General features: G+C 41.2%; 1 protein-coding gene across 2 annotated transcripts in view; it reads right to left on the reverse strand.

Annotated features, from left to right (window-relative positions):
- The window catches only part of LOC133570887 (low-density lipoprotein receptor-related protein 1-like), a 281,878-nt gene that overhangs the window by 60,503 nt on the left and 201,434 nt on the right, over positions 1–19,941 (reverse strand). For both annotated transcript variants that reach the window (XM_061923679.1, XM_061923678.1), the window contains exons 22-37: positions 19,607–19,804; positions 17,813–18,058; positions 17,216–17,413; positions 15,264–15,468; positions 15,026–15,190; positions 14,710–14,954; positions 12,809–12,940; positions 9,122–9,349; positions 7,204–7,378; positions 5,270–5,364; positions 4,372–4,521; positions 4,103–4,243; positions 2,402–2,527; positions 2,189–2,320; positions 1,957–2,091; positions 9–138 (exon numbers count right to left, since the gene is read on the reverse strand). In XM_061923679.1, the coding sequence (XP_061779663.1) occupies positions 9–138; positions 1,957–2,091; positions 2,189–2,320; positions 2,402–2,527; positions 4,103–4,243; positions 4,372–4,521; positions 5,270–5,364; positions 7,204–7,378; positions 9,122–9,349; positions 12,809–12,940; positions 14,710–14,954; positions 15,026–15,190; positions 15,264–15,468; positions 17,216–17,413; positions 17,813–18,058; positions 19,607–19,804 (2,701 nt within the window). The remainder of the gene's footprint in view (positions 1–8; positions 139–1,956; positions 2,092–2,188; positions 2,321–2,401; positions 2,528–4,102; positions 4,244–4,371; positions 4,522–5,269; positions 5,365–7,203; positions 7,379–9,121; positions 9,350–12,808; positions 12,941–14,709; positions 14,955–15,025; positions 15,191–15,263; positions 15,469–17,215; positions 17,414–17,812; positions 18,059–19,606; positions 19,805–19,941) is intronic.

Consider the following 19,941-nt stretch of genomic DNA (forward strand, 5'->3'; position numbering starts at 1 on the left):
CTTCTTACCCTTTCTCAGGGTGGACTGTGATTCCGCGAGGCTTGTCCAAGCCCTGGGAGATAACCACGTAGCGGAAAGAGCCGTTCAGGCGGGCCACCTCAATCACATCGAAGCCTTGGTCTGTCCAGTAGATGTTTCCTGTGGTGACACCAAAAGGAATAGTTATGTTCTACAACTCCTAGAGCATGTGGATTATACTAGTTGTATAGGAGTAGAAACCAGGGGGACGTCTCTCCCCAAATATAGGAGACAGACCGTAAATATGGCTTGTTTGTAATGTCTTGCTATTAGTATACTCATATTTAGAAAGCATGTATTTTGGTGAAATCCTCTTAATCTTGAGATTGTCCATTATTTGTCAATGTTCCCAAGTAACATCAACACAAAATGTTTGTCATCTCTTCTCAACACGGCATGGCACCAATAAAAGCTGAAACAAGAGCCGGACATACTCAGTTTTTTTTTTTTTAATCTATGATAACACCAGTGTGATGACCCACCTCCTCCCATTATCAGACACACACCCACACCCCCGCAAGGAAGCAAGCAAGCCCGCACACTCACACACACACACACACACACACACACACACACACACACACACACACACACACACACACACACACACACACCCACACACATTATTGTATTTCTTACCTTCTTGAGACCTCCAAACCAGGGGTGCAAATGAGATCTCTATTTTTTGTTTTTTGTAATGTGCTTAAGGTCGATGACAAACGAGTCACAGACCACAGATGGCCCCTGTGCCGCACTTTGGGAAACACAGCTGTAGAAGCTAACTGTTAATGGCCACTATAGTCTTAGTACCGTAGTGTATTTGTTCATCCCATGGTCACATATGGGACGCAGGTTGTCTTACGTCAGCTGCTAAAATCAGCTGTTCACCTGGCGGGTTTTTTCGGGGATGTATAGGTAAGTCCTTCTTTAGCTGCCGTCTTGTTTTATCATATATTGCTGCCTTTGCACCTGTCAATGTTTACTTCTGTATGCACATTAAATCAACAAAACATTCTAACATTGGAGCAATGTTCACGGACTCTAGTATTTGGCTCTCTATTAGATGCAATGGTTTTCCCTATTGGGACCATGATTTACTGTATGTTCTAACTTGTTCACCGGTCCTCATATTGAAGGTACTTTTCCTTGTTGATGTCTCAAGAAGGGTAGAAATACAAGAACACACACACACACACACACACACACACACACACACACACACACACACACACACACACACACACACACACACACACACACACACGCCTGGCTGAGCACAGAGGAGCCAAGTAAAGAAACACTATCACAGGAGCCGTCTTGAGAGATTATTTGCAACAATATCTTATCAGGAAGATGACAGTACAAAGAGTAGTGAGGCAGTTGAAGGCATGCAAATTGGAGGGACTGATGACAAATAACAATGACAAATAACAATATAATACAGTCATAAAATAGAAAAGAGTGTTAGCGAAAGCTTCATCGTATGAGGTAAAATTATAATCCTAAAAAATTCTATTATTGATTATAATAGATCCAGAAAGGACAACTGATGTCCAAATGTTGCACTAAGTTATGTCCACAGTTCTTTCAGGTTTTGGGTTATGTTTTGGGGTTATGGTTATCTGTCAGGATTCTGATATGTTTCCCCCCCAATGTTAACTAATTTCTACGTCCTTGGTACTTGTTCAACCCATAAGAAGTACTTTAAATGCCCTAAAAATTGACTCTAAACAGCTGTTTTATTCTTATGGACTAAATGAGTTTGACGGAGAAGCAGCTGGAAGGAGATATTGTAGAAGTCCATTCTCCAATGTAAATGCTGTACCTTATTAATACATTACTTCATAAATCATCTAGTTTAAAAAAAAGAAAGCCAGATTGAGGGCTTAAAGGGGTAGAAGACTACTTACTGCCTTACAGGATTGCGTCTCATCTCACCTGCTATCCAGTCAACAGCGATTCCTTCAACCCTGCCGATGCCATTAGTGACCACATCTTCTCTCCACGTCTGGTCTCGCTTGGCCCTGCTGATTGTGCTCAGGCCCATGTCCACCCAGTAGATAGTGTCGTTGTCTGAGGGGACATTAATAAAAAGATGAATGGGCTCTTTCTCTCTTGATAAAAATACACAGGTATGTAGATTTTTATTATTCAAAACTGCTTGGTTTACCAGCATGGAAATCTATTCCCACAGCCAGAGAAGTGCCTGACACTGGTACCAGGACGTCAGACTTGTCCAATGGGTCCAAAGGAATACCACGTATCCCCTCATGTACAGAATAGAGCAGGAAAGAGCCAACACCTACAGCAAACACACACTCTTTAACAAGTGTTTTACACTTTAAAAGACCAGAGAGTATAAAAATCTAACGTGCCGCCGCACCCTCGCAAGACTGCTGGCCTCTGCGCAGGCTGTATCCTGCAGTGCACATGCAAGCTCTGGTAGTCGGGGAGGTGGGGAGACACAGCTGGGAACAGTCACCATTCTTATTACTACAGAGATTGGTGCCTGGAAACAGAAAAAGCACAAAAGCAAACACATAAAAACACAAAAAGTAAAGATATAAACAGATGTCCACTTGCTGAGATAAACAGGATACGTGCTGGTAAAAGAATCATACCTTACATAGTTATTTGGTTTCTCTTTTTGACAGGTATGGTAATCGAAAGACGAGTTAACACTAATGGTACATATTCCCTCCATGTAAAATAATCTAATAGAAGAATGATATCAACAAATGTGCTGTCTGAAAAATTTCCCCAAGAAGGTACAGTGGTACCTCAACTTAAGGGTGTCCCAATTTAAGAGTGTTTTAAGATAAGTGCTGTCTTTTGGCTAATTGTTATGCTTGAAGTTGCAAGTACAAATTGAGTTACAAGCATCGCCGCCATTAGGTGACGTAGCAAATGCCCAAAACATCCGGTCTTACTCGTTAGCATTAGCTTACAGCTAAAAATCAACATAACTTTGTTTTCTAACCATGGGAAGGGAGAAAGTGGGTGTGAAGGACAGTGTTGCGAAAAAGATGCAGACGATATTCATTGAATAAAAATAAATAAATCAAAGACATGACAAAACATTGAGCAATGGAAGCGTAGCACTGCTAACCTGCACCATATTAAAGCAGAGTGACCTCTGATTTACACAAAACGCGTCACGGCTGCGGTGCGTAATCACCACTGAACGACACCGCCATATGCCGTCTAACAATCCCCATGTTGCGGCTTCACCGTGCAGCAAAATAGCGCAGACTTTTACGAGATCTCGCAAATCGGCGCTTAATCAAGTGATAAAGTAAACACTGGAGTAAACACTGGAGTAAACACTGGAGTAAACACCGCGGAACGTCTCAAGCTTTGCCGCCCATCAGTACCCAATTTTGCCTTGTAGAACGACCACTTCATATTTTTTGTAGCAAGCAAAAATACAACAGTAACATAATCTATGGCGAGTGTTGGAGACACACACAAACTCCCACGAGCCAAGCCCCTCCCTCCCTGTCCCCCGTATCAGCTGGCATTTGACACAGGACCCCCATATTCGCACATAACTGCCGGAATATAAATGATAAATGGGTTGTACTTGTATAGCGCTTTTCTACCTTCAAGGTACTCAAAGCGCTTTGACACTACTTCCACATTTACCCATTCACACACACATTCACACACTGATGGAGGGAGCTGCCATGCAAGGCGCTAACCAGCACCCATCAGGAGCAAGGGTGAAGTGTCTTGCTCAGGACACAACGGACATGACGAGGTTGGTACTAGGTGGGGATTGAACCAGGGACCCTGGGGTTGCGCACGGCCACTCTACCACTGCGCCACGCCGTGGCCTGTATAACATTCCTTAATTCCAGAATCAGCATTTAAAACACCAACTAAATTGCTTTCAATTAAATTCAATAGGAGACCTTGATTTAAGATGCAAGTGTTTTGAATTAAGAGCTTTGTCACAGAAACCAATTAAGCTTGTAAGTTGAGGTACAACTGTATAAATGAATGAATAAGGCTTTTTTTTTTTTTATCTGAACATCTAATGATTTGAAAACAAGTACTGTCTTTGCAAAGACAAAGTAGGCACCTTTCTGCACAGTTTCATTGTAGATTTTCATGTGCATCATTGGGGATGTGCTATTCCTCAAGACTTTCCAGTTTCCACCGTCCTTCTTGTCACACATTCCTATCTGGTCAGTTCCCTGGTCGGCCCACCACAGCTTATCCCCTGAAGAATAAAGTAGACATTATTATGAGTTACTGGAGCCCCACCTCGTGTTGTTGTTTACCATTAAAAGAATACACAACTGTGGGATATATGAACACAATTCCAGGCGATTAAATTGGGGGACTTACCCATGATAGCCAGAGCCGTAGCCTTGGTCAACTTGCCCTTAACCCCTTCAAGGACTTCAAGTCCAGATCCATCCAGCTTGCAGCGACTGATGGTGCTATTACCTGAGCTGATCCAGTAAAGCTGCTCTGTGTCAAAGTCAATGGAGAGCCCTAGAAAACAAACACTCAAGAGGTTCTAAAACAGAATATTATAGTATAGAAACTTTAAAAAGTATTACAAAACCACAAAATAGATTAATTTAAAAGCACAAATTCATGAAAATATAAAATTAATGTGGCATTTACAACTTTACAACTGCATTACAAAGACAATCTGCATTTTTTCTTGAGGGGCCCAACGCTCAATTGTATATCCACCATCATATACAGCAGTGTTTATCAAACATAGAGCGGGCGCCCACTTTTGGCCTACATGCACCCCCGTGAGGGCCAACAAAAAATATCCCTTTCTCAGCTCTGGTCACAACAGGCCGCAGCGGTACTCATTTGTAGTACGCTTTTCCACCACTTGTTGCAGTAATTACAATGGCAAACAAAAAAGTCTGGCGCTAAAGTCATAAAGAAGTTTCTTAAGCGCAAAAATTATGATTAAAGTGGTGGAGCTATATTTTCATTTGCACTTTAATTTTTTTGAGGGTTTATTTAAGAAACATGTATTAATTTTTTTATTATTAATTTAGTTAGAAATTATTTATTTTCGCACTGTGTTTTTCATCAGTTTTCAAGAGTCCATTACTTTGCAGTATATTTGATTAGTATATATTTTTGTAATCAGCCTGACCTAAGACTTTGCATGTGACTAAACTTTGCATTGTGAGTGTTTCAAACTATATAATCCCATTTCCACATGGCTCCGGAACAGAGCCCTGAGAAACAACCAGACCATTGTGATACCCACCAACAGGGACATTCTGGTTGGTAAAAAGGACACTTTGGTTGCTGCCGTCAGTGTTGGCTATGCTGATGTTGTCCCCATCTGTCCAGTAGAGCTTCCTGTTGTGGGCAAGCAGAGAGAGTCAGCAAAACTACATTCGCTACTATTTTACTTAATCCAGATAAAGGAATACACAGCAGAGCAAATAACGCATATAGTACAACACTTTGTGGGAGGGAAAATAGATATTATTTTGTTTATGGTTAATTTGTTTCGGACATGCTTAGTAGGTTGTATTAACGAACATCACACCTGCAGAAATGTCTGATAAAGAGAACAAAGATCAGATCTAATTGAATCCTATTCATTTGTTCACTTCCTGTGAACAAACTACCAATACATTTTTTCATTGACAAAAAAGTTTGTTCAAAATTTTGTTCAATTTCAATGTTAACCAGTATGTATTCGATTATTTACCATAAGTGAATAAATGAGAAGGACATTTAAATAACAAAGAATAGAAAACAAAACATAGATGAAAAAGGAAAAATAAGTGAATAACTGATAAATACAGGGTTAAATCAACGGACATTAAAATTGCATGAAAGTTGAAAGCTAACAATAACCTATTGATAAATAGGTGAAAAGTGTATGTTTTATTAGTATATATACTTCTGCTGCTGAGAAAAATAATTGAGCGTATTAATGCTGCTGCTGTATTATTCCTCAGTTTGATGGAAAGTTTTGATTTCCATTTCCAGAGCTTCTTGTTTAGCAATGCTTTTTGGCGCAGTGTTGTTGCATATTACTTTTTTCTAGTGTGGAGTTTGCATGTTCTCCCCGTGACTGCGTTGGTTCCCTCCGGGTACTCCGGCTTCCTCCCACCTCCAAAGACATGCACCTGGGGATAGGTTGATTGGCAACACTAAATTGGCCCTAGTGTGTGAATGAGTGTGAATGTTGTCTGTCTATCTGTATTGGCCCTGTGATGAGGGGGCGACTTGTCCAGGGTGTACACCGCCTTCCGCCCGAGTGCAGCCGGGATAGGCTCCAGCACCCCCAGCTACCCCGAGAGGAACAAGCGGTAGAAAATGGATGGATCACACACTACATGAGTCTGTATTCCCTTGTAGTTGGGATGATGTGATCTTCAAAATGTGTCCAGTCTTTTCATTCTTGTTTGGGAATAGTAGAGTTGCTTAAAGCAGAAATCTATGGTGGACATTATTTCTCTGTAAGTGTCCCTAAAACACATCAAGCTTGTTTGCAACTGCACTTAGAGTGTGTGCAAACTAGTTTGTTTAAAAGTAGCTTTAAAAATGTTGCCCATTTCCTTTCAAAGCCTAACACTTCCACCACACGCTTGGCCTGCACACACCCTGAGGATGCAAGCAGCGTTAGTGTGCCAGAAAGAGGACACAAACATCTCACAGCATCTGCTTCTCATTTCCCCCCCCATGCTGACAATGCTCACGTCGGAAACATTCTTCCATTTAGCTGGGCAGGGAGGATTGGACAAAATACAGAAGGCCACAGAAATGGAGAGAATCTCTATTTTCTTATTCCAACTCAAAACAAATGAGAAAATTGAGTTTGGTATATAAATACAGATGGTCTGTCTCTGCTGTTCTACTTAGAAGAAAGGCCAGGCAGGTTTGGTTTGGGGAGCTCAGCAGAGGGATTAGGTTTCAAGACACAGAGGAAAACAGACATTTGCTAAACAAGGAAGGAGACGCAAGATACAGAAGGAAACAGAACAGAAGACAGACAGGACGTGAATAATTCAGAGGAGTGTTTCAAAAATGGAAGACAACGACAGAAGGGAACGGACAGGAGGGTTAAAAGTGAGTGTATTACAGTTTAAAGGTGAACATATGCAAAGTTCCTTTGTGATATTTCAAAGAGTTTTACTTTGACTTATTGTGACAGCTTCATGTCATGCGTATGCAGTGACTCACCCCAAAATGGGATGCAGAACCAGGCAGTGGGGTTTATCCAGGCCTTGGACCACAGCGTTTTTGAACGAGCCATCCAGTCTGGCAACATTAATTTGTTTCTTATTGGCGTCATAGCTGGTCCAGAAGAGATTCCTGGAAACCCAGTCAACCGCAAGACCATGAGCGTTGGGCAGATCTGAAGATGGACAAGCATACAAGGGACAATTGTGTATTTGTTTCCAGACACAGTTCATATTCGCAAAGGCAGAATTGCTGATAATACAGTATCACATATAGTATGTTCGTGTGTTCTTCTTTTAACACAAAGGACCCTGCATGTCACTAAAATGGGTCTCAAACAGATTTGTGCATGACTTCAACTCATTTCTGGGGTCCTATCATGCTCATTTCAGGGGCTTTTGAAATGATAATGAATCCTGGGAGGGCAATATAGTAAATGTTCTTTTAATGAAATACAGTTGCCACAATGCACTTCAAATATTGTGGCTTCACATCGCAGATTTTTTTCATTTTAAAGCATATTCTACAACATGTTTACCCTAAATTAAGAACTTTCAAGTATAACAATGGCAAAATTAACTTAAATGTCAATAGTACAGTACTATTGGCCACTAGATGAGACCAAACCAGAGCACGCTATTCAGTATTGTGGCCACTGATTGGCTCATCCTCAGACAGCATTACTATATTGGATTAAACGAGTGCAAAGGTGACTTAAGGGTGGTATTTCACTTCTAGAGGGCTCTCATAATGTTAAAATGTGTGTAGAAGGTATTAAAGAGGTTTTTATATGCTCCAGTTATGAAAACATTCGCTTTATAATGAATAATTATTTATTTGTCGAAATGCATTTATCACAGGCATGTACCAATCACCAGCGATAAACAAGGGACTCCTGTAATAGATATCAATTCAGTGCACAGGTTAAGTCTCCTCTTTGCCAAAACTCTCTGCTTCGGCATCCTCTACACCAGGGGTCGGGAACCTTTTTAGCTGAGAGAGCCATGAAAGCCAAATATTTTAAAATGTATTTCCGTGAGAGCCATATAATATTTTTTAACACTGAATACAACTAAATGCGTGCATTTTTAAGTAAGACCAAAATTTTTAGAGTGTAGTAAGTCTCTGATTCTTTTTAATAACATTGTTATTCTGAAGTTAACCAATAATAAATAAAATACTTCTTACCATTAATGCGACTTCTTGAACAGGTGCGATAGAAAACGGATGGATGGATTAAAATGCATGAGAATGTTTTATATTTTGAACGTTATTTTTAACACTGTGATTACCAGCGGAATTATTCATTACTTATCATGTTAAGAAATGTCAGCTAAGATTTATCTGAGAGGCGGATGCAGTCATTAAAAGAGCCACATCTGGCTCTAAAACCATAGGTTCCCTACACCGAAAATGCTTACTCCGTTACAATTGGTCGGTGGGGGTCGAGGCTAAGCTCCAGCCCCCTACCCCTTCACTTGGTCTGTGCTCTATCCCCCATCATTTTCATTCATGCACCTGGGTTAAATACAGTACAGTTACTCATTCTCAGGGGATTGAATCGATCTCAACTGGAGACTGTTCAGATTATCTATGAGAAGATTCATCAATTCATGCTCACAGACTTAGATGGTATATGGGTTATACTTGTATAGCGCATTTCAAGGTACTCAAAGCGCTTTGACACTATTTCCACATTCACCCATTTACACACACATTCACACCATCAGTGTCTGAATGTGTAGCTGCCATGTGATGTCTTGCTCAAGGACACAACGAACGTGACTAGGATGGCGGATCGAACCAAGAACCCTCAGGTTGCTGGGATGTTCAGTTGTGTTTGATTCAGTGCCCTGAGAATACACTGACGATATTTACATGCACGTACAGTTATATTAATGTGACGTATGAGTCATACCAGCAGATATCACAGTCTCAACCCCAGTGCCGTTGATGAAAGCCCTCTTGATGGTCTGAGTGCGCACGTCTGACCAATAGATGCGATGCTCCATAGCGTCGTAGTCCACCACAGTCACATTGTCGATGTCTGGCACGGTGAAGGAGATGATGTAGTTGTAGTAGGGGTTATCTATGTCCACTCCTCTGATCTCAATTTGGCGAGCGTAGAGCAGGAACTCACGAGACTCTGAAATAATAAGCGATGACATATTTATATAAACAACCTTTTTTTAGTGGTACTAGTGCCCCATCTTTAAAGTAATTCGGGATACGAGCTGTCTCTCGGCTAACTGTCATGATTTTGGTTACGAGTAAAAATTTGGATTAAAAGCCTTCCCACCACTAGTTGGCGTAGCAAATTTCACAGTGAACCCCACAAGATTCAACCAAAACATCTGGTCTTACTCGCCAGCATTAGCTTATAGCTAGAGATGGACATAACTTTGTTTTTCCAACCATGAGAACAAAGAAAGTGAGTGAAAAAGACAGCGCTAAGAAGAAAAAGCGAATGATATTCATTGAATTAAATAAATAAATTATTATGACTAAGCATTTGGTAGTTTGAGTCAGTCACTGCTAGTCTGCACCATACTAAAGCAAAAGGAGTTGATAAGGCCAGCGGGGGACGTTAAAATAATATTTAAACAGCAGACATTGATTCATGAAAATATGGAAACAATGCTGTGTTTGATGGTCAAGCAGCTGGAAGGAAATACCGTAGAAGTCCACTCACCAGGATAAATGTTGTACATTATTATTACATTACTTCATAAAACTACAGTTGTTGTTTGCACAACATGCCATTGCATTGTTTTTCATGTAATATTTATTATCTTAAAGTTAGCTTTTCTTTTTAAAAGGCATGTTATATGTTAAAATTGTGCTGTCTTGGGGCCATGCACCAAATAAATAGATTTTAATTAATTTCAATGGGCAGCGGCGTTTCACAATACAAGTTATAGGAGGTACGAGTTGTGTTATAGTTTCAAATAAATTAAACCTGTATCCTGAGGTACCACTGTATTTGTAAATATACAGTAAATATGGACAGTGGTACCTTGGTTTTTGTTAATAATAAAGGTCAGACAAAGACCAAATCGTATGAAAAATCCATCCATCCATCCATCCATCTTCTTCCGCTTATCCGAGGTCGGGTCGCGGGGGCAACAGTCTAAGCAGGGAAGCCCAGACTTCCCTCTCCCCAGCCACTTCGTCCAGCTCCTCCCGGGGGATCCCGAGGCGTTCCCAGGCCAGCCGGGGTATATAGTCTTCCCAACGTGTCCTGGGTCTTCCCCGTGGCCTCCTACCGGTCGGACGTGCCCTAAACACCTCCCTAGGGAGGCGTTCGGGTGGCATCCTGACCAGATGCCCGAACCACCTCATCTGGCTCCTCTCGATGTGGAGGAGCAGCGGCTTTACTTTGAGCTCCCCCAGGATGACAGAGGTTCTCACCCTATCTCTAAGGGAGAGCCCCGCCACCCGGTGGAGGAAACTCATTTCGGCCGCTTGTACCCGTGATCTTGTCCTTTCGGTCATGACCCAAAGCTCATGACCATAGGTGAGGATGGGAACGTAGATCGACCGGTAAATTGAGAGCTTTGCCTTCCGGCTCAGCTCCTTCTTCACCACAACAGATCGATACAGCGTCCGCATTACTGAAGACGCCGCACCGATCCGCCTGTCGATCTCACGATCCACTCTTCCCTCACTCGTGAACAAGACTCCGAGGTACTTGAACTCCACCACTTGGGGCAAGATCTCCTCCCCAACCCGGAGATGGCACTCCACCCTTTTCCGGGCGAGAACCATGGACTCGGACTTGGAGGTGCTGATTCCCATCCCAGTCGCTTCACACTCGGCTGCGAACCGATCCAGTGAGAGCTGAAGATCTTGGCCAGATGAAGCCATCAGGACCACATCATCTGCAAAAAGCAGAGACCTAATCCTGCAGCCACCAAACCAGATACCCTCAACGCCCTGACTGCGCCTAGAAATTCTGTCCATAAAGGTTATGAACAGAATCGGTGACAAAGGGCAGCCCTGGCGGAGACCAACCCTCACTGGAAACGGGTCCGACTTACTGCCAGCAATGCGGCAGTATGAAAAATCACTGAAGCAAATATATATATATATTTTTTTTCTTATTTTGAAGTTCTAATCAAGAAAAAATGTGTGGGATTATTTGTTTCAAAGCTCAATTCTGCGCAATGAAACGTAGGCAAACAGACTAATTTTTTATGCTCAATGTTTGGCCGAAATGGTAAAACTTTTTGTCGAAAACCAGATAATTAAATTTTAAAAAATAGGTTCTGGCAGCACAGTGGAGGAGGGGTTAGTGCGTCTGCCTCACAATACGAAGGTGCTGAGTAGTCTGGGGTTCAATCCCAGGCTCGGGATCTTTCTGTGTGGAGTTTGCATGTTCTCCCCGTGACTGCGTGGGTTCCCTCCGGGTACTCCGGCTTCCTCCCACCTCCAGAAACATGCACCTGGGGATAGGTTGATTCGGCAACACCAAATTGGCCCTAATGTGTGAATGTGAGTTGAATGTTGTCTGTCTATCTGTGTTGGCCCTGCGATGAGGTGGCGACTTGTCCAGGGTGTAAACCGCCTTCTGCCCGATTGTAGCTGAGATAGGCTCCAGTGCCCCCCGCGACCCCGAAGGGAATAAGCGGTAGAAAATGGATGGATGGATGGAGGTTCCCACTGTACTAAGTATATGATTTGTTTACATGAACAATGACTTGGTCAGTTATTCCAAACCGCTGAGCTGTGGCACATTACACAATTTAATTTAATTAGGCCAAAAATGATTATTTGTTTACTTCAAATAATAAATATTTGTTTATCTATCTACTTATGCAAGAAACTCCCAGAGACAGTCAAAACAACTGAATGTTTTTGCACTCGATGGCATAAGGTACATCGTTAACTTATATATCCATCTGTTGGCATTCATACAACAGAATAAGTCATGGCACGGTTGGTGGTGTGTCGTGATATTTTTCTCACATAAAATATGTGCCTATATACTGGACTAGATCATCCCAGCCCCTTGAACAAACAGCTCATGTTCCTGCAGCTTTCGCATCAATGACTACGTCTGGCTGGCTAACTCAGGTCATAAGCATGTGAATAAATTCAACGAGAAGAGATCTATTACAAGCACACTAGTCCTATTATCGGTGAGCTTACATGATAGACAGAAAAAAAAGGACTGTGTAAGAAAGAAGGCGAGAAATAATAACAGTGTCAAGCTGGATCAGCCCAGTCAGGCGAGGTGGTGGGTGGCGTGGAGGGTTGCGGTGGATGACTGCATCAGAATAAAAAGGGCTTCTCCATTCCATTACCCCTGAAGAGAATAGCAATCCCTGTCTTGAATACTAATCTTACTGCGCACACACTTATCACAGGCAGCCACTTCAATGGGCACCAAAGCCGTCATAATAATGGCACCGCGCCGTGAAAAAAGTATTGTTTATTGCAGTACTCCCTCTCTCTCACACGTACATGCATAAAATAAACAACTCGGCAAGGACAGGGATTACACTCAGTTTTGCAAGCAAGCAAAGTGGAAATATTTGTGAGCTTTAGGGAGAGACTGAGCTGAGCGTTTGTCTGCGGCTGTAGATATGATGTTCATGCTTACCATAGCATGTACGCATGTCAGGCCCGAGTTTCATCAGGTGGGGACAGCCACACGAGAACGTCTGATTGTAGTTGATGAGGCAAAGATGAGAGCATGGATCCTTGCCATCTTTGGCTGCACACGGGTTAGGCGCTGCAGAGGAAGCAATTTGAATAAATGAATGAAAAGCAACTTTCACAGGTAAATATTTGCTGCTGGATCTTGGGATGTGTGGCGCTCACATGGACTTATTGATTAGGTGGTGTTCCAAAATGTAATTGGGTCCGGCCCAAAAAAAGCAAGGCACGTTACCAGAAGAACAGCATAGTCGTGACCAACTACGGTAATCATACCATGGTAGCCTTGTGGCTTTAGTAAAAGTGGAGCGACAGTTAGCAGCTGTTTGCAGCAAATAGGTGGCTGCCTAGAGGGCGCTTGCGTTCGAACGAGCTGCAAGCAATATAACCCGTCTCTTTCCTTGTCCAGCTATAAACGGTGCCCCACGAATACACAGGCATGCAACAAAAGGATAATGTTATGTTATGTAAAAGGGGTTTGGAAAAGTTTTAGCAACCGTGTTGAAATCAATTTGTGCACGCATGACAACTGTGATCGACAGTCATAAAACTTCAGCCATTTTATTCGGACCAAACGGCATTTTGTCTTTACAAAGTTTAGCTTCTAATTGTGGAAAATACTATGGAACCTCGATTTAGGAACCCCTCATTGAACGAACTTTCCGATTTACGAACCACAGACCGAATAAAAATATGTTTTGTTGTATGGACCTTGTCTCAGTGGACGAACGTTTCATTCATCCACTCTGTGCCTCGCAGTCGTTAGCTACAGTGCTAAGCTGGTGTGTGTGCTTTTTAAATGTTTTTTAGCCATTTTTTTAAATTGTTTTTCTAACTTAAAATGAGTCCAAAAAAGCAATTGAAAATAAATATGTTGTTTGAAATATTCAGGAAACATTCAAAGTGGTTTTGACACCGCTCCTTCTTTCCTCCAGAAGATTACCCAACAAGGATAAGTGGATTTAATATTTTATTCCTAATCATTGTAGCGACCTGGCTTTCAAAGTTAAGAAGTTTTGTGCTTTCAAAGTTAAGAAGTTTTGTGATTTCAAACTGTGAGTGGACCAAAGGACTAGTGACAGTGTGTGTGCGTTCTGGCAGGGCAGCTGAAAACGAGGACAGTCAGCTAGCTAGTTGTAGTTATTTTGGCTTTGTTATTAAATAAAAAGTTGATCCATCACCACCTTGTTATGTTTGTATAGTGTATTGTGTTATATTGTGTTATATTGTGTTACAAGTGTACAAACGTTTACTAAAATATGGACTTTTGTCGAGGCTGGAACCCATTATTCATGTTTACATTGTTTCTTATGGAGGAATGTGCTTTAATATGCACACTTTTCTATTTACAAAGTTTGTTCAAGAACCAATTAAATAGAAAATTGATTTTGTATATATAAATAAATGTTGAAAATAAGCCATTTCATTATATAAGACGACCGTCCCCAGTACTGACACAACTAAAGACAATTTAATTATTTAAAAATCATGTTCTCTAGACTAGGGGTGTCCAAAGTGGAGCCTGTAGGCCAAATCTGGACAGCCGAGCGGTTTCGTTTGGCACACTAAAGAGTTGCTTGCCAAATGTAATACACATTCATACTGATCTCTTTCAAGCTCACACAATCATTGATGACAAATCTACAAAACGTTATGATCTCCACTACCTAGTATATGGCGGTATGGGGAGAAACTCCTTACTCATTGTGCTAGTGTACACTTAAAATGGCTGTGTTTCCCGCACAGCCTATTGGCACATTGGAAGCAAACTGTTTTTAGACCCTGAATTAAAAACACATATTTTTCATATATCAAGATAATTTACTGTTTGTACTTTTGTCTCACCTTCAGGCTGTCTTGACGGATGGTAGACCTGGAGGTCAAAGGGTTGCGTGTTGGTTCTCTGGACGACAGTGACATTGCTCCCAGTCCACTTGTTGGCCTTGGCCAAGGTGTTGGTCCTCCAGTCTGTCCAGTAAACCTCCCCACCGTACATAGTGACAGCAAAAGGATGGGACAAATACTCGTGGCCCCTCAGAACTTCAATCAGTCCAGAACCATCATATTTGGCAGAGTAAATGGCATCAGACCTACACAAAACAAAACAATAATTGTATTTTCTGAATTGAACCAAATAACATAAGATTTGAACCCCAAAGACCTGGCGTCAATCCAAAGGATGCGTCTCTCGAGATAGTCAACAGTAAGTCCATTTGGCCAGCCTCCATTGCCGGTTTCCTTGTGGATAGTCTTCCTGCCTTCGCCACTCATGGATGCAGCTTCAATCCTTGGCAAGCTGGCATCCCAGTCGGTCCAGAAAAGGATTCTGAGGGAGAAACTGTGTTTAACGAAACATCAACAAAGCAGCAGTTGATATCGTGTGCGGCCCAGTTGTTTACCCGTCACGGGGATCCAGAGCGATGGCTCGAGGATGCTCAACCTCTCCAGCCAATAGTGTGGTCCTCATGGTACCGTCCAGCTTGGCTACCTCGATCTGGTCCAGGTTGCTTTCTACCCAGTAAATGTTTCCTGCTATCCAGTCCACTGCCAGGCCTTCAGGGGTCGCCAGTCCATACTGGATTACCACGTCAAAACTGGTTAAAGCTGTAGATGCACACACATTCATGAGAAATTATTTCCTTAGCTGTTATAAATTTATCACTGATCGCATTTTACGATTCAATGCCACACATTTTATATTATTTCCTCTCCCCTTTAGAACACAGAGACACTTATGGTTATACTAATACACGGCATGTTTGACTTGTATAAGGGCACTGATTTGCGTCCAGGTGCACTTCCTTTCCTTTGGCATGATTGGAAGAGGTAATGGGCGACAAGGCCCAAATGGCTTTAGTGCGATCGTTTCTAAAAGAAATATAATACAAAGACTCCAAATTATCCAATTGTCAAACCAACAGAATACTCACTCACCCGCGGGTACATTTGTGTGCGTGATAAAAATACAGTATGTCTATTATTTATGACAATCACTCCTCTTCCAGGAAATTAATGATAAAGGCTACCTTGCACAAAACAAAAACTAAGGACAACTCCAAATAAGACATCAAAGAATGCACAAAGTCAGATAATTTTTGGTAAAAAAAAAAAAAAAAAAAAAAAAAAAAGCCAAATAGAAGTCACGGAACAAGCAAACGGGGCATTGTGCGAATGGTCAATGTGAGGGCATGCCAGCAATGGTCAAGGGAAATAGGGAGAATTGCATCGACGTCCATGTAGGAAACAATTAAACCATAAATATTTGACACTAAATAGGCATGTGGGATGCAGTGCATGAGAAAGCCAAATTCAATTTTGCCAGTCTTAAAAATCAACATTTGCAAGGTCATTTCAACATTAATGGATCAGGGTTTTCGAATTGCACTGCATCCCAAAGCACCAATCTACTTTGCTTCCTTGGGGCTTTTCAAATTATGTTAATGTAATCAAGCAAGTTTTCTTCAGAAGCTAACATTGCATTGCACAAAATCAAACACCGCTTGGGAGGAACTCACAGAAATTAAATTTAAAAGAAACATGCAGCAATGGATATAGTTATCCTAACATGTAAGATCTATAAGGTACAAAAATTACATACAGGATTATATATCGTTGCCAAGGTGGGCACACAGGATAAGCCTTGTTTAAGTCATACCTCAATTTGTGCTAGCAAATTGTAAATTTAAGAAACTTGTTTTATAATGAAAAACAAATCATATACACACACACACACACATATACTGTATTTAAATACACATATCCATCCATATACATATATACACACAAACACTCACACACACAGAAATATACACATATTTATATACACGTTTATACATCCATCCATCCATTTTCTACCGCTTGTCCCTTTCGGGGTCGCGGGGGGTGCTGGAGCATATCTCAGCTGCATTCGGGCGGTAGGCAGGGTACACCCTGGACAAGTCGCCACCTCATCGCAGGGCCCACACTTTTACAAATATACATATATTCACACATATATACACACATATACATATCAACACATATATATCTACATACATATATACACATAATTAACATATATATACATATATGTGTATATATCTATACATATAAATATGTATATATTTAAATATATATATATATATTGTTTTTCTTCTCTTCTATAGTATAGTTTTTTTCATGTCATGTCATCAATCTTTGGATTTGAGTGAGAATCGATCCACTAATTACTTCATAAAAATATCTGCATACCTCTATCAACTTTGAAAAAAATGCGCTATAGTATGTGACAGTTTAACGCAGGCGCAAAGCGCGCATATGATACTTTTAAGAAATGTTCTAAGAGTAAAAGCAGTCCAAAACAAATTCTCACCCCCATTTTCTGATAGCTTCCCCCGATAGATCTTATCCTCTACCACGTCGGTCCAATAGAGGGCGCTCTCGCTGAGATGGAAGTCCAAGGCGATGGTGTTCCTTAGCCCTGGTACCAGTACGCTGAACTCTCCCTTATTGAGATCAATGCGGCGGATTTCATGGCGGTTGGAGAAAATAATAAAGGGTTTGAAAGGATCTGTAGAGACGAAGGGAAAAGTCGAAGGGCACATTTTAAAACACAAACCGAGCAGATTCAGACGATGTGTCACAGCAGTGTTTGAAAGGCCGTGAAGTAGCTTAAATGCTGGTTAGTTACAGCACAGCGCCATAGTTCCTGCATAGAAAGGTGCTGATGAAAAAAAAGACGACACCCTTTATCCGGATAATCATAATAATAATAATGTGAGTGAACATAAAAGCATTTACAGCATTCTATAGATGTGAACACTTCTTTCAGACACTCAATTGTGCAGTGTTACATTTTAGTCTTTTCAACTTCTATTCCTTTATTCCTTTTAGCTTGGCTCTAGTTCATCCAATCAGGTGTTCCACTGGTGTCTTTTAACATCCCCGACCCTTAACTCAAACACCTTACCCGTGCTCTTGCAGTTCTCCATGTCGGGTTCCAGTTCCCAGCCCTCATAGCACGAGCACTTCACACTGAACTTGTCCTGCTCGCAGCGCTGACTGCACTTCAGGTGTTTTGCACAGAAGCTCTGGATCTGACAGGTTTTGTTGTCTGATCCCATCTCCATACCTAGTGGGCAAGAACAAATCACGCCCTCGCCTGGGGCCACAGTGCAATTATGGCTGCAGTCGCCATTGTCCAGCGAGCAAAGGTCTGGAAAACACAAGATCCGGGGACATTAGGGACATTTGGGAATTGAGCTACACACCAACAATTGTTTCATTTAATAAAATCCAAAAGCCTAGTTTCCACCAAATACTGTCCCAAATAATGGCCTTGAACAAGTCAGTTACTTGGTAATGACTTTGACCATGAAAATCCCCCGCAAAAATGATAAATATACAAACAAATACGTGGTTACGAACGTCACCACTGCTGGCTGGCAAAACCTCGATCAAAACATCTGGCCTTAGTCACTAGCATGAGCTCATAGCTAGCGATCAACATAACTTTGTTTTTCCAACCATTGGCAGGAAGAAAGTGAGTGTGAAGGACAGTGCTAAGAAGAAAAAGGGGATGATATTCATTGAATTAAAGAAACAAATCATCAACAACATGACAGAGCGTGTAGTGGAGTGTATCACTCCAAGTCTGCATGCTGACGCAAAATGAGTCTATAGCTGGCCAAGAAAGTTAAAGTAGTACCAAAACGGCAAACATTTATCCGTGAAAATGTTGCTGCTGCTGATGGTGTGCTTGACAAAGAAGCAGCTGGTAGAAGAAACTGTAGACGTCTGCTCTCCAATGATGTAATATTGTTACATTACTTCATTAAGCTACTGTAGTTGTTAGTAGAAAATTATATGTTATTGTTTTTATACAATATGTATTATCTGAAAGTTTTTTTGAAGGCATGTTAAAATTGTGCTGTTCTAGGGGCCAAGCACGGGATGAAGTTATTTCTATTCATTTCAATGCATGTTTCGTAATACAAGTTTTTCGAGGTATGAGCTGTGACACAGAACCAATTAAACTTGTATTCTGAGGTACTACTGTATTTTTAACAGCATAGCGCATCTTAACCAACACACGGTTTTAGCGTACCTAATATAAAATACAAGCTTCCCCCGCGTCCTTTCCTATTTTTGATAAGCTACACTACAGTATGTATGCGAGCCTGTGCACATGTCTTTGGTGGAAACTAATTGTATTATTAGTAACAACAACTGACACAATTATCAGGATTACACACAAAATGTGAGTGGTAAATGTATTTGAATTTACAATGTTTTGGTGAGTGTGTTTGTCATCCTCCATGAATCAGGAAGTAGACTGATGAGTAACTAACACAAATACACTCCACATATTTTGTCAACAATTCAACCTTGGTGGAGGTATGGATTTAATAAATGGCATTCCAATTCTACTGTATGGTTAATAAAGTATTGCTAAAATAAAACATTGAATGCTGACCGACAAAACTGTACTGTAAGGTTTGTACCATCATAAATGTTGAACAAAACTATGATGGTTCAATAATAAAGTCAGCTCAAACAAAGTAGTTAACTGACTTTTGGAGGATATTGAATCTAAAAAAAATGCCATAACTTAATCTGTTTCAAGGTGTAGTTCTTTACAATGTAATAATAATATATTGAACCAAACTGAGCTTCTCGGTTAAATTGGTGCTAAAGATACCGTCTACAGGTGGTGTCACGTTCCCTGCACTATAAACAAATACTTGGTTCTATTGGTGCTTACCGCAGAGTTTCTCGTCTGAGCCATCTGGGCAGTCGTCGGTGCCGTCGCAAAGTTTTTCTGCAGGCAGGCAGATGGTGGAGTCATTGGCGCACACGTGGTGGGAGAGTTTACACACCAGCGCCTCGCAGTTTTCTTCGTCCGAATTGTCTTCACAGTCGCTATCTCCGTCACACATCCAGGCTTTGCTGATGCAGCGTGCTGCGAAGAGTGAGGGGTCAAGAATTCAGATAAACAAACTACTACACTGTTATAAGTCTAATAAAAAATCTATGGTTACATGTTAGCAAACTAACTTTAAATTCCCTAAAAAGGTTCATTTATATATGTTTGTTGGT

The sequence above is a fragment of the Nerophis lumbriciformis genome, linkage group LG28, assembly GCF_033978685.3.
Source record: "Nerophis lumbriciformis linkage group LG28, RoL_Nlum_v2.1, whole genome shotgun sequence".
NCBI classification, from domain to species: domain Eukaryota; kingdom Metazoa; phylum Chordata; class Actinopteri; order Syngnathiformes; family Syngnathidae; genus Nerophis; species Nerophis lumbriciformis.